The sequence below is a fragment of the Mercenaria mercenaria genome, chromosome 11 (genome assembly GCF_021730395.1).
Source record: "Mercenaria mercenaria strain notata chromosome 11, MADL_Memer_1, whole genome shotgun sequence".
Lineage (NCBI taxonomy): Eukaryota > Metazoa > Mollusca > Bivalvia > Venerida > Veneridae > Mercenaria > Mercenaria mercenaria.
The window spans coordinates 4,631,595-4,645,930 of record NC_069371.1 but is presented as its reverse complement, the minus strand read 5'-3'; the positions used below and the strand labels follow the sequence as shown (position 1 = coordinate 4,645,930).

General features: G+C 36.3%; 1 protein-coding gene across 1 annotated transcript in view; it reads left to right on the top strand.

Annotated features, from left to right (window-relative positions):
• Nucleotides 1-14,336, top strand: part of LOC123532947 (nucleolar MIF4G domain-containing protein 1 homolog) — a 41,088-nt gene that overhangs the window by 2,233 nt on the left and 24,519 nt on the right. Inside the window, exons 2-4 of the mRNA XM_053518420.1 lie at nucleotides 2,845-2,976; nucleotides 3,380-3,524; nucleotides 7,670-7,732. Of these exons, the coding sequence (XP_053374395.1) occupies nucleotides 2,845-2,976; nucleotides 3,380-3,524; nucleotides 7,670-7,732 (340 nt within the window). The remainder of the gene's footprint in view (nucleotides 1-2,844; nucleotides 2,977-3,379; nucleotides 3,525-7,669; nucleotides 7,733-14,336) is intronic.

The following is a 14,336-nucleotide window of genomic DNA, read 5'->3' as shown; positions in this document are numbered from 1 at the left end:
ACAAATCTTGTCACACTGTCTTAACTTCAAAAATTATTCATGTATAATATTTTTGTATCTTATCACGTCACAGTTCGCCGTAGCTCAAAGGTGATTTTTGTTATTATGGACCCCATTGGAAATAAGCTTCAGGGATTTTTTAAGGCCGATTTTGGGGCCGAATTTCAGCCCAATATCAATTGCAGAAATGTCTTTAATTTCCCAATTTTGATGTTTAAATTTCCCAAAAATCTGCCAAAAAATAATTTTGCGGTAATCTTGAGCAATTTTCAGGTTGGCCATTTTTCGTTTTGACTCTTGTTCCTTATTTTTAATTGAGTTAACGCTTTTCCTGTTTTAATCAAATAACCGCTGAATTACCGATTCAATTAAATCTTGCAAACTGTTCTATGTTCCATATACATGACCCTGCGATCACATTTAATCAAGCTCGCCAATTTTTCCAGAAATGAAAATATATCGAGTAATAAATAGTAAATATTACACAAATAAAGTCATAAAAAGTATGCTGCTGACAACAAAAAGCTGTCATGCTTCAGCTTTGTCAATAAAACAAGTGCTGAGAAACAAAGGCCACCGCGATAAAGTCCCAGGATTCAGTAAGGTAAGCGAAAGCCGTTGAAGAATTAAACACATCCTCGGACCAAGACTGGTTATAAAACATCAGATAAAACTCTGTACACAAGTGAAGCTGGTACTGTCCCACCGAAATCTGAAGGTTTTACTGACCCTTCTTTGTAAGAGTTTTTTGTGACTTTCTTTGTGCAGTTTAGTAGACACTTTCAAGAGACAAAAAACAACAGAAAAAATGACTTGTATTTGTAATGTGACATACAATGCCGAATAAAATTTCATAAATTTTCAGGTTTTACGTGCCATTTTTCTCAACTGAATGGGCCCCGGGCTCCAGGTTTGAAATGGTAAAAAAATCCCTGAGCTTTCAGTTTAATGAGTTATCTATAGGCCCCTGGCATTCTAATACAGGGCACTAGACATTTTTTGGGGACAGGTACCCATACCCTCTCCTTCCTGAGGGTATGGGTACCTGTCCCCAAAAGTTGTTTAGTGAACTGTGACGTGATAAGATACAAAAATATTATATATGAATAATTTTCAAAGTTAAAGGGAAAGGCAACGTTGCTCTAATGATAATTTTCTCAGCTGGGATTTCTTAAATCATTTAAAGAAGTGAAAGAATTTTCAAAATCGGAGTAAAAATGAGAAAGTTTTGAGCATTTAAATATTTGGTCAAATTGGTGGCCATTTTGTTTCCATGGAAGCAAAAAACAAAATGGCGGATTGATTGAATTTTTAGATACACATTTGAACTGCATTTACTTATTACTATGAAATAATTTCTCTACTTTTTTCCAGCTATAACGAAAGAAATTATCATGTTTTTACATCTTATACTTAAGAAACATATGAAAATTGAAAATTAGTCTTCTAAAATGTTATTTGCTTAATAAAGATTTCAGCAGTGTGTAAATGACGTCATAAACACACTAAAATGGCTGCCTCCATTATCAGCCATTTTCCTAAATTTCAAACTACCATATCTTTTTCAATAATTGTCAGATTTTAAAAAATCTTTCAGCGTTATGAAAGGCTTGATGATGGCTTTCATATAAATTTAATCTTATTTCTAGGCTTTCCTTACCCTTTAAGACAGTGTGACAAGATTTGTTTCACTTTGAAATTTATGTAATTACCAGTTTTTCTACATAAGAAATATATTTAGCATTGATTTTTTTAAAAATCAAACACTGATTTACATTGTTATTCAATATTCAAAACCATATATGGGACATTTGAATCATACTTATAAACTGCAAGCGTCTATTGACACCATTGAGTACTATGTGCAGTCCTATGGAAGAAACCTGAATAACACTGATCCCATCAAAAACTACGAATTTTCAATTAATCGCACTGAAGCTAGAATAAGAATGATCTGTTTCTTTTTCACATGTCTATGCTCTTCGATGCTGTCTTGGCGCCCATAGCTCTGCTATTAATTGCAGTGCTCAGTAGTGTCTTTAAAAAAGGTATGTTTTGGAAGAAAATTTTGTGTTAAGTATTACGCATTAGAAATTCCACCTATTGTTGTTGCGCTTATGTCATGAGGTTATGCAGAACAATACACATGCTTTATGTGTAAATTGTTATTAAACCCATTGAAAATACGTGTAAAGAAATTTTGCAGGCCGGGATCCAAACATTTATATAATGTATATAAGTTGACGGCCAAGGCATGATCGTCAATGTGCCTTGTGCAGAGTGGACATATGTACAGAAGGGGGCGTGCTCTACTGTAATGGGGGTGAGGGAATCTCCTTGACATTTTTGAATAAAGGTATATACATGTAAATGGTTGCTCGGTGGGGAAAAGTGATGACAACTGTTATTAAATTGACAGTTCTATTTATATGTGTTATGCCAGTTATAACGTGTATGTAAAGTATGTAAAATAAATTCTTAGTAATTTTTTAATTACTTATACAGTTAAGTTAAAGTCATTGTGGGTAAGTTAACATCAAATCTGACTTGCCTTGTGAGCAACTCTGTCAGAAAAAGTTAGGTCTAACATTGTTAACCTTTAGTCTGCTGGCGGCATGTGATTCTGCCTTTGCGTCCAGTGCAGACCAATATCAGCCTGCACATCCGTACAGTCTGATCTTGGTCTGCACTGTTCGCTATTCAGTCAGCAAATTTTCAGTGAACACCCCCTTTGAATGATTAGTGGTACTGCCCAGATTGAATGCTGGACCAGTCCAATTTAGAAATATAGCAGGGTAAAGGTTAATTGTCAGAAGAATAGCTGTCTAAACTATATGATTTCAGATTCCTTCAAAAGAAGAAATTGAAAGAGCAAAAAATGAGTCTATTCAACAACAGAAACAGGAAGCTAAATTGAAGAGAATGGAGGAAATGAAAAAGAAGAAAAAAGCAAAGAAAGAAAGACAAAAGCAACAGGTTTGATATCGTAACTCTTACATCTATTTTAGTAAAATTTTATGCACTGCAGGATGGGATAAAACTCTTACATATATGTTAGTGAAACTTTATGCACTGCAGGATGATGGGATAAAACTCTTACGTGTACATTGAATTGAAGGTGCTTATTACATGCAGGTTTATACATGTACAATTTTCCAACTTAAAAAGCAGTCTGTTGACCATTTTGGCAATGGGAAACTACTCTTGGTAAACTTTGTAACCTAACAACTACTTTGCTTACTAAATAAGAGTGGGTTATGTCTTTTAAACAAAATTTCATGTTAGTTAAATAGTATTTTGAAGAAAAACAAACATAGAAAATCCTTAATTCCTGCATTATGTGATTTCTCTCCAAACTGGAGCCTGTTTACTGTTTTAGGAGCTTGAGTCACGAGAGGAACAGAGGAGGGTGGAAGACATGTGGGATGACAAAGAGATTCGGGATCTTGAGAAAAAATTGGGACTCAATAAAAGAAAGAAGAAAGATACCCTTCCTATGTCCTTCAAAACTGATGGATTGGATTGTATCCTTGCACTTCTGTTCTATTTATAGTTTATCTCTTAAGAGGTTTTAGGTATATTCTGACAGATACTTTCATTTGTTTTTAGCTCACCTGTCACAAAGTGACAAGGTGAGCTTTCGTGATCGCGCGGTGTCCGTCGTCCGTGCGTGCGTGCGTCCGTAAACTTTTGCTTGTGACCACTCTAGAGGTCACATTTTTCATGGGATCTTTATGAAAGTTGGTCTGAATGTTCATCTTGATGATATCTAGGTCAAGTTCGAAACTGGGTCACGTGCCGTCAAAAACTAGGTCAGTAGGTCTAAAAATAGAAAAACCTTGTGACCTCTCTAGAGGCCATATATTTCACAAGATCTTCATGAAAATTGGTCAGAACATTCACCTTGATGATATCTAGGTCAAGTTCGAAACTGGGTCACGTGCCATCAAAAACTAGGTCAGTAGGTCAAATAATAGAAAAACCTTGTTACCTCTCTAAAGGCCATATTTTTCATGGGATCTGTATGAAAGTTGGTCTGAATGTTCATCTTGATGATATCTACGTCAAGTTCGAAACTGGGTCAAGTGTGATCAAAAACTAGGTCAGTAGGTCTAAAAATAGAAAAACCTTGTGACCTCTCTAGAGGCCATATATTTCATGAGATCTTCATGAAAATTGGTCAGAATGTTCAACCTGATGATATCTAGGTCAGGTTCGAAAGTGGGTTACGTGCCTTCAAAAACTAGGTCAGTAGGTCAAATAATAGAAAAACCTTGTGACCTCTCTAGAGGCCATATTTTTCATGGGATCTGTATGAAAGTTGGTCTGAATGTTCATCTTGATGATATCTAGGTCAAGTTCGAAAGTGGGTCACGTGCCGTCAAAAACTAGGTCAGTAGGTCAAATAATAGAAAAACCTTGTGACCTTTCTAAAGGCCATATTTTTCATGGGCTCTATATGAAAATTGGTCTGAATGTTCATCTTGATGATATCTAGGTCAGGTTCGAAACAGGGTCATGTGCGGTCAAAAACTAGGTCAGTAGGTCTAAAAATAGAAAAACCTTGTGACCTCTCTAGAGGCCATACTTGTGAATGGATCTCCATAAAAATTGGTCAGAATGTTCACCTTGATGATATCTAGATCAGGTTTGAAACTGGGTCACGTGCCTTAAAAAACTAGGTCAGTAGGCCAAATAATAAAAAAACCTTGTGACCTCTCTAGAGGCCATACTTTTCACGGGATCTGTATGAAAGTTGGTCTGAATGTTCATCTTGATGATATCTAGGTCAAATTTGAAACTGGGTCACGTGCGGTCAAAAACTAGGTCAGTAGGTCTAAAATTATTGAAATCTTTTGACCTCTCTAGAGGCCATAATTTTCAATGGATCTTCATGAAAATTGATCTGAACGTTCACCTTGATGATATCTAGGTCTGTTTTGAAACTGGGTCACATGCGGTCAAAAACTAGGCCAGTAGATATAAAAATAGACCTTGTGACCTCTCTAGAGGCCATATTTTTCATGAGATCTTCATGAAAATTAGTGAGAATGTTCACCTTGATGATATCTAGGTAAAGTTCAAAACAGGGTCACGTACCTTTGAAAACTAGGTCAATAGGTCAAATAATAGAAAAACCTTGTGACCTCTCTAGAGACCATATTTTTCAATGGATCTTCGTGAAAATTGGTCAGAATTTTTATCTTGATAATATCTAGGTCAAGTTCAAAACTAGGTCACATGAGCTCAAAAACTAGGTCACTTTGTCAAATAATAGAAAAAACGATGTCATACTCAAAACTGGGTCATATGGGAAGAGGTGAGCGATTCAGGACCATCATGGTCCTCTTGTTTGTTTTGGTGTGATGCCTTTCGTGCATGGAGGAAATTTGAAATTTTTTAATGTTAAAGGTTGTCAATCACATTTAATCAACATTTAATGACATTTTTTACTTTTTGTATATTCTGGTAGAGAATTATTTAAGGAACAAAAAGACCGATTACATAGAGTTAGATTCCTATTTGAAATGTATATTTTATTATTTTTATAAAATTTTGTAATTACTCCCCTTTAATATGAAAGTATATAAAAAGCTGGGTATTTCTTTTTATTTCGATACAATGTCTAGTTTTACATTTGCATTTGATAGACATATCAACTATTGAACAATCTGAACAAAAATGCAAGTTTTAAAGCTGTGTCCAATCTCCAATAGGCAAAGGGAGGTAATAATAATTTTTCAAACTTGCGTTTCTAATGAATTCCATCTAAATACATAATTTTTAATGCAAATATTTTACAAATATATTGCAATATGTCTAATATTTATACATTTCCTTAGGCAAAGTATGTTTATCAAATTTATACTTATGATAAAATAACTCTATCTTGGTTGGGCAACCAGGATAGGAAAATGAAATTTTATAAATACCTCCAGTGAAAATCTAATTTGTATTAAGTGTTAAGTGAACATAAATGAGTGTAAATGATCAGATGCTAAAGTTTCGAACAAATCCGTTACATGTAGAACATATAGTAAAGATAACTGTGGTCTTATGCCTGATATTTGTGCCAGGGTTCTCACTAGCAATTTCAAGTTGCAGTCCTGGGACTCCCAAAGCTGAAAAAGTTGCAGTCCCAACTAGACTGATGGACAGACTTAAACGTTTCGTACAGTGCCCTGGCTTGGTAGGGAAAGGGTACCTGGATAGGGAAGGAAAGGGTACCTGGCATGATAGGGAAAGGGTTCCTGGATCAGTAAGGAAAGGGTACCTGGCATGGTAGGGAAAGGGTTCCTGGATCAGTAAGGAAAGGGTACGTGGCTTGGTAGGAAAGGCTCGGTTTAAGGGAAATGATACCGAAGAATCACAAAACAAAACATGTTATCTTTACATTATGTAGGCACTGAAGACTCAGTTGTGTAGGTATTAGGTCAGAGTTATAAAGATGAAAGCATATAGATATATTTTATACGCCTGTCTGGAAGACGGGATGTATTATGGGAACGCCCCTGCCAGCGGGAGGGCAGGCAGCGTCCACAAACTGTCAAGAGCATTTCTTCATGCATGGAGGGATTTTGATGTTACTTGGCACAAACGTTCACCATCATGAGGCAGAGTGTCATGCGCAAGAACCAGGTCCCTAGGTCTAAGGTCAAGGTCACACTTAAAGGTCAAAGGTCAAATTCAAGAATGGCTGTCTGGAGCATTTCTTCTTCATGCATGGAGGGATTTTGATGTAACTTGGCACAATTGTTCACCATCATGAGATGAGCAGGAACCAGGTCCCTAGGTCTAAGGTCAAGGTCACACCTAGTGGTCAAAGGTCAAATTCAAGAATGACTGTCACTCTGTCAGCAGAATTTCTTCTTCATGCAGGAATGGATTTTGATGTAACTTTGCACAAGTTTTCACCATCATGGGACAGACTGTCATGCGCAAGAACCAGGTCCCTAGTTTAAAATTACTAGCCTTTGTTGTTACTATGAATAGCTTATATTATTGTTACTTTTTATTACTGGCGGTAGGGAAAAATCAAGACCACTTTTCTGTAGTACAACATACATGTTACATCCAATTTTAGGTGTATTTTGACATCGCTTCCTTGTAAGGATTTTTATGTGGACTTAGGAAAACAAAATATAGATTTCTTTTGGACTCACTTTCTTTTATTGCTCCTATAAATAGCTTACTCTTGAAACTTTTTAACCTGGTTGTTACAATTGGAAATGTCTTTTACATTTGTCAGGTCCATAAAATCTGTCCAGCATGTGAAGTAACATTAATTTATGATATTATATCCAGCTAAATGGTCTATACATGTATTTAATTTCATCAGTTAAAGGGTCCTCTGTGTCTGAGTGGTTAGATCACTTCCTTATTACTGCTTTGTGTTTGAATCACTACTTTTGTATATAAAATTTCCTCGTTAGTAAGCTATTCAGCAGGTTTGCAGAAAGTTGATGGGTGTCTGATGGGTGAGGGGATCTCAGGTTATAGTCCACAGTTAAAGCTGAAAAGTTGCCATATTACCTATGTTTTGTGTTGTTGTGACTCACAAATCAGCCAACAGACAAATAAACAAATTGAGAACTTGCAAAGTGAACAGGTAGAACACTTCTATTGCTTGATAATACTTATTTCATTAGTTTTCATTAACTTGTGCCAGATATTTTAGATGTTGTTGACACAGAGAAATTGCAAGCAATGACGAACGTAATGGAAGACACAGGTAAATTTGTTAATCACCCACCCAAGTGGTGGTGGGGGTTTATAGGAATGGTCTCCATCCGTCTGTCTTCCGTCCATCCGTAACATTTTGTGTCAGCTCTGTATCTCCTAAACCCCTTGAAGGATTTTCATGAAACTTGGGTCAAATGATCACTTCATCAAGACGATGTGCAGAACCCTAAAGTCAGCCATGTCGGCTCAAGATCAAGTTCTCAACTCAAGGTCAAAGGTTTGAGCCTTCAATTTCGTGTCCGCTCTGTATCTCCTAAACCCCTTAAAGGATAATCATGAAACTTTGGTCAAATGGTCACCTCATCAAGTTGATGTGAATAACTCATGAGTCAGCCATGTTGGCTCAAGTTCAAGGTCACAACTCGGGGTCAAATGTTTGAGCCTCCCATTTTGTGTCCGCTCTGTCTCCTAAACCCCTTGAAGGATTTTCATGAAACTTTGGTCAGTTGATCACCTCATTAAGACAATGTGCAGAACTCATGAGTCAGCCATGTTGGCTCAAGGTCAAGGTCACAACTCAAGGTCTAAGGTTTGAGCCTTCCATTTTATGTCTGCTCTGTATCTCCTAAACCCCTTGAAGGATTTTAATATGACTTGGCTGTAATATTCTCCTTATCAAGACAATGTGCAGAATTCAAAATTCATCTCTGCCAGCTTAAGGTCGAAAGTTTAATGGTCCTGCCCAATACCATCAACCCTTTCACTATCCATAACAGTGGTGGGGGATATAGCTGTCTTTCAGACTGCCTTGTTTTATCCCTAGATAAGATGATATTGTGCATGACAAGTAAACAGAAGATAATATATCTTAAGCTGTTTAAACAATTATTCTCCTTCTCAGAATCATGAGGATAATTGTCAGTACTGGTACACAGTCTAGGGACACTGGTTAGATTAATTGATCACTGTTGCATAACTGAAATATTGTGGAAATACAGCAGTAAAGCCAATAAAACTAATAAAAAATTTGGTTCTTAGGCAGAGATTGGATGGACACTTTGTCTGCCTGCCCAGTAGTCTGTAACAAAAGAAAAAACAGAATTTGTACTAGACTCTTGTGCCCTATGAAAATGTTAACTTACCAGGGTTACATTTTTAGCTCGACTGTTTGAAGAATACGGGAGCTATCCTACTCGGCCCGGCGTCAGCGTGAGCGTCACGCAAATGTTAAAGTCTGCGTACCACCCCAAATATTTTCGAAGTCCATTGAGATATTGCTTTCATATTTTGCATACTTGTTAACCATCATGACCCCAGTCTGTAAAAAGGAGGAGGCAACTCTGTCAAGCATTTTGACTGAATTATGGCCCCTTTTCGACTTAGAATAAATGTGGAAGTTTGTGTACCACCCCAAATATTTTCAAAGTCAATTGAGATATTGCTTTCATAATTTGCATACTTGTTTACCATCATGACCCCAGTCTGTAAAAAGGAGTGGGTAACTCTATCAAGCATTTTGACTGAATTATGGCCCCTTTTCGACTTAGAATAAATGTTAATGTTTGCATACCACCCCAAATATTTTCAAAGTCCATTGAGATATTGTTTTCATATTTTGCATACTTGTTTACCATCATGACCCTAGTCTGTAAAAAGGAGGAGGCAACTCTATCAAGCATTTTGACTGAATTATGGCCCCTTTTCGACTAAGAATATGCTTATTGTAATGTTAAAGTTTTACTCATTGCTTATAAAGTAAGTAAGTAAGTAAATTTTATTATAGTGACATTGTGTATATACATGACAAACATTTGACTAATAACAATAACAACACCCGGCCACGTTGGGCCTATAAGTCACTTCAATAAATAGATTTTATGATACAATATGAGAATATTTATGTACAATCAAGTCCTATTTACAATGCGCAGGCTATAGCTAGTTATTCAAACACTGTGATATGAAATTTATCAATTATACAAAAGAGATTTTCGTCTAAACATGCCAAGTACAATAAATTTTGCAACTTGAATAAAATTATTATTAACTAGGTATTTTAGTCTTTCTGTACAAGATAATGAAAGAAAATGTGAATTACATTCTATTGCTTTAGCAACAAGATTTACCCTTATGTCTGCATATGTTGGACAAGTTAATAAAAAGTGTGTTTCATCTTCGATCCAGCCGTTGTTACAGAAATGACAGATTCTTTCATTGGGGTTAAGACCTATATATCTGCCAGTTTCAACTTTAAGAGGCAAAATTCCACAGCAAACTGAGCTAAATGAGATCTTTCTACCTTAGAAAGGTTACTGAGAAGATATTTTTCTGTGGTAAACTCGTTTTTGAATTGTACGTAACTTCTCAGTTTCGATACAGTTTGTATTTTTTCAGACCAATCAAGCTTATACTTTTCTAAAAAACAATCTTCCAATTCTTTGAGATCAACACATTTCTTGTTCAAAAAATGTTCTAACAGATTTGCTTCTTGTAATATATGCTTGATCTCTGAACACCATGTTTTACCTACAAACTGATAATCATGTTCAAAAATTTGTTTTGTTATCCTAGTATTCTCCATTTTTATCAATCTGTTCCAAAACCTAACCATATTAACCCAACGTCTGTGTCTTGTGATAATCCAACCCATATCACCCGTCATAGCTAGAATCGGAGTAAATTTGTGAACACCCAAGAAATATCTAACCGCTCTATTTTGGATCATGTCAATTTGATTGAAATTGTGAAAACCCCAAACAGAGGAACAATAGTCCAATACAGGTACCACACAAGAATAATATAGTTTACTGTATGTTTTGTAACCAACATCTTTATGATTCTGTATATTCGAGATAACACCACCCAAGGCTCTGCTCCCGGCCTTTGCTAGAGTATCAGCTGCACATGAAAAGTCCATATGTTCGTGCAAATGTACCCCAAGATATCTGTATACATCTGTATAGGTTAAACTTTGATTACCGATCTTAAAACTGTAATTACTTCGGTCTTTGCCCTTGTTTCTAAAATGCATCACATTCGACTTTGCATAATTAACTTTAAGTCGCCATTTACGACACCAGTCATATATAAAGTCTAACATACATTGCAAATCTTTTTCATTGGCTGACAACAATAGAATATCATCGGCATACAACAGACAACAAACTTGAGTGTCATTTATGAATATACCCTTATTAAGAGACTTAAGACCTTCGATAAGATCATTCAAAAAGAAAGAAAATATTGTCGGTGAACTGCTATCACCTTGACTTACACCAGACATTGTAGGGAACCAGTCAGACAACATCCCGTTTAATTTAACAGCTGCTGATGTATCAGTTAATATAGACTTAACTGAATTGTAAAATTTTCCATTTACATTATTATGTAACATTTTATACAATAGAACATCCCTATTAACAAAATCAAAGGCCTTTTGCAGATCAATGAATGTCCCGAAGGTATCTTGCTTTTGTAAAAGTCTATTCCGTATGATTGAGCAAGCAGTGAACACGTGATCCTCGTATGACCGTTTTTGCCTAAAACCATTTTGTTCTTCAGCTAGCTTATTGTTATGTTCTAAAAACGTTAAAAATCGTTTATTCAAAATGGCTGAGTACATTTTACTTGCAACAGACAGAAGACTTATACCTCGGTAATTTAATGGCACTCGTTTATCTTTTGAACTGTCCTTAGGCAAGGGGTAAATCAAAGCTTTTCTCCATAAACTAGGAATCAGTCCACTATCGAAACATAAATTGAACAGCGAGTGCAAAACATCAATAATTATAGGAAATTTTAGAACTTCACTCGGTATTTTATCAAAACCAAAACTTTTCCCATTTTTGGCCTTGTCAACAACGTTTTTAACTTCCGCTCTCGATATGGATGTGTTAAGAAATGTATTTTACTCAAAAAGTGGATCCAACATATTGTCCTCTAAAAATGCCTTTTCTTGCAAAATATGTTCATAAAATCCTTCATCAAAATCTCCATAATTTTCGGCAGCATTATACAAAGTTTCAAAATCATCTGCCCATTTTGTAAATACAAACTGTTCATCACAATTTATGTTACCGTTTTCATCGTACACTTCCATAGGGACAGAATTTTTACGTTTAGGACCTAATTGTTTTACATGTTCCCAGAATTTCTTTGAATTTTCAGTACAAGAAGTATCAAAGTCTACTGCCAATGACTTTTTATATTGCCTTTCTGCTGATCTTAACTGTCTATCGAATTTATTTTGAGCTTCTTTATATTCAAAGTGAAGGTGATTTTTCAAACGTCTTTCACCATGAAACTTCAAATGCCGCCTTTCTTTAACTCTAGCGTCGTTCCATAGACTTTCAATGTATTCGTCCCAGTACGGTTTAAAGGCCTTGTACCTTTTACGAGTTCTCTTTGTACAGTCAAAGAAAGGAATGTTTTTATTCATTTCCTGCGTAAGTTTTCTAAGAAAATCTTCATATAACTGATCAATATTTTCTTGATTTTCTCTACATAGTTCTATATTTCTTATAAGTAACAAAAACGCAGATTTTGACAGATCCGAGCTCAGAAAGTCGGACGGAATTCGCTTCACTTTATAAACCTTATCATTAAAAATCGGTCTTGACGATACACTTTCTTCACATCGTTCAGTGTCTGATATGTGAGTTCTATAAATAAATTCGAAACGCAGAAAATAATGATCGGGCAATTTACTTCTCTGACCTATTAAGGCGTGCAACTTTAAACTTATCAACAATCGATGTAGGAGAGATTGTGACATGAATCAAAGCAATCATGTGGCGTGCAAATATAGTCAACTACAGACCTCCCTTTTGTAGACACAGAGGTAAAATTATCAGAACTTTGTACAAATCTGTTATTTAAAACACACATTTTGGACTCTGTCAAAAATTCAATAAATGTATGTCCATGTTGGTTTACTGTTTCGTCCAGCACCGTCCTCGATGGTATGTTGTCTATATCAGAGATGACATCACTAAGGTTTCCTATTCTTGAGTTCATATCTCCGCACAAAAATATAGCATCATACTCAGATAGTAAATACATTTGGCCAAGCAAATGGACATAAAAGTTATTTGCATTTCTACCCCATACGGAATTTTCCGGTGGTAAATACAACGAGTAAACTACAAATTTATAATCTGTTTCTTTGCACTGAAATGATAGGCCAAATATTCCGTCGAAACTCTTATCCAATGTGGTTACTGAAAATTTTTCAAACATACATTTTTTTACAAAAATTCCCACTCCTCCAGAACCTTTTGGGGCGTTTATATGTGTTAACTTTCGATTCAATCCATAAAAGTGGTAATTTTCAATAGAAAGAGTCTGATCACAAGTTAAATGGGTTTCATTCACACAGACAATATCTGCATCAATATGTTCTATCAGTTTAGATCTCAAGTTATTGTTGGATTTGGTCCATCCACCGACATTTATGTGTGAGATGGACAAAGAGTTATTTGATAATCGGGAGTCGGCCTAGCGTCGACCGGGAGCAGACGATGTTCCGGTAGCACCATCCGTTGGGTTGTTTTTCTTTACGATGCGCCCATTGCCTGTTACTCTAAACTGGTTACCATTCGGAAGCTCAGAAAGTAACGTTTTGGCATTCAGCTCCAGGATACGCTCCGTGTGCGTTTTGCTGCCGTGAAGAAATACATTCTTATATATGCCGTCATTACTTAACGACTTTTTTGCTCGCAGAACATTAACCTTTTCTTCAATGGTTGAAAACGCTATCTTCAGCAGCGGCTGTTTTCCTGTATTTCTGTCGACACACCTCTTGACATCTGTAATTATGTCTCCAGGAGACATATTGTTTTTGCCCTGTCCGTCCGTCCGTCCGTCCGTACGCCACACTTCATTTCCGAGCAATAACTGGAGAACCATTTGACCTAGAACCTTCAAACTTCATAGGGTTGTAGGGCTGCTGGAGTAGACGACCCCTATTGTTTTTGGGGTCACTCCGTCAAAGGTCAAGGTCACAGGGGCCTGAACATTGAAAACCATTTCCTATCAATAACTAGAGAACCACTTGACCCAGAATGTTGAAACTTCATAGGATGATTGGTCATGAAGAGTAGATGACCCCTATTGATTTTGGGGTCACTCCATCAAAGGTCAAGGTCACAGGGGCCTGAACATTGAAAACCATTTCCGATCAATAACTAGAGAACCACTTGACCCAGAATGTTGAAACTTCATAGGATGATTGATCATGAAGAGTAGATGACCCATAACTAGAGAACCACTTGACCCAGAATGTTGAAACTTCATAGGATGATTGATCATGAAGAGTAGATGACCCCTATTGATTTTGGGGTCACTCCGTCAAAGGTCAAGGTCACAGGGGCCTGAACATTGAAAACCATTTCCGATCAATAACTAGAGAACCACTTGACCCCGAATGTTGAAACTTCATAGGATGATTGGTCATGAAGAGTAGATGACCCCTATTGATTTTTTATTGATTTTGGGGTCACTCCGTCAAAGGTCAAGGTCACAGGAGCCTGAACATTGAAAACCATTTCCAATCAATAACTAGAGAACCAATTGACCCAGAATGTTGAAACTTCATAGGATGATTGATCATAAAGAGTAATTGACCCCTATTGATTTTGGGGTCACTCCATCAA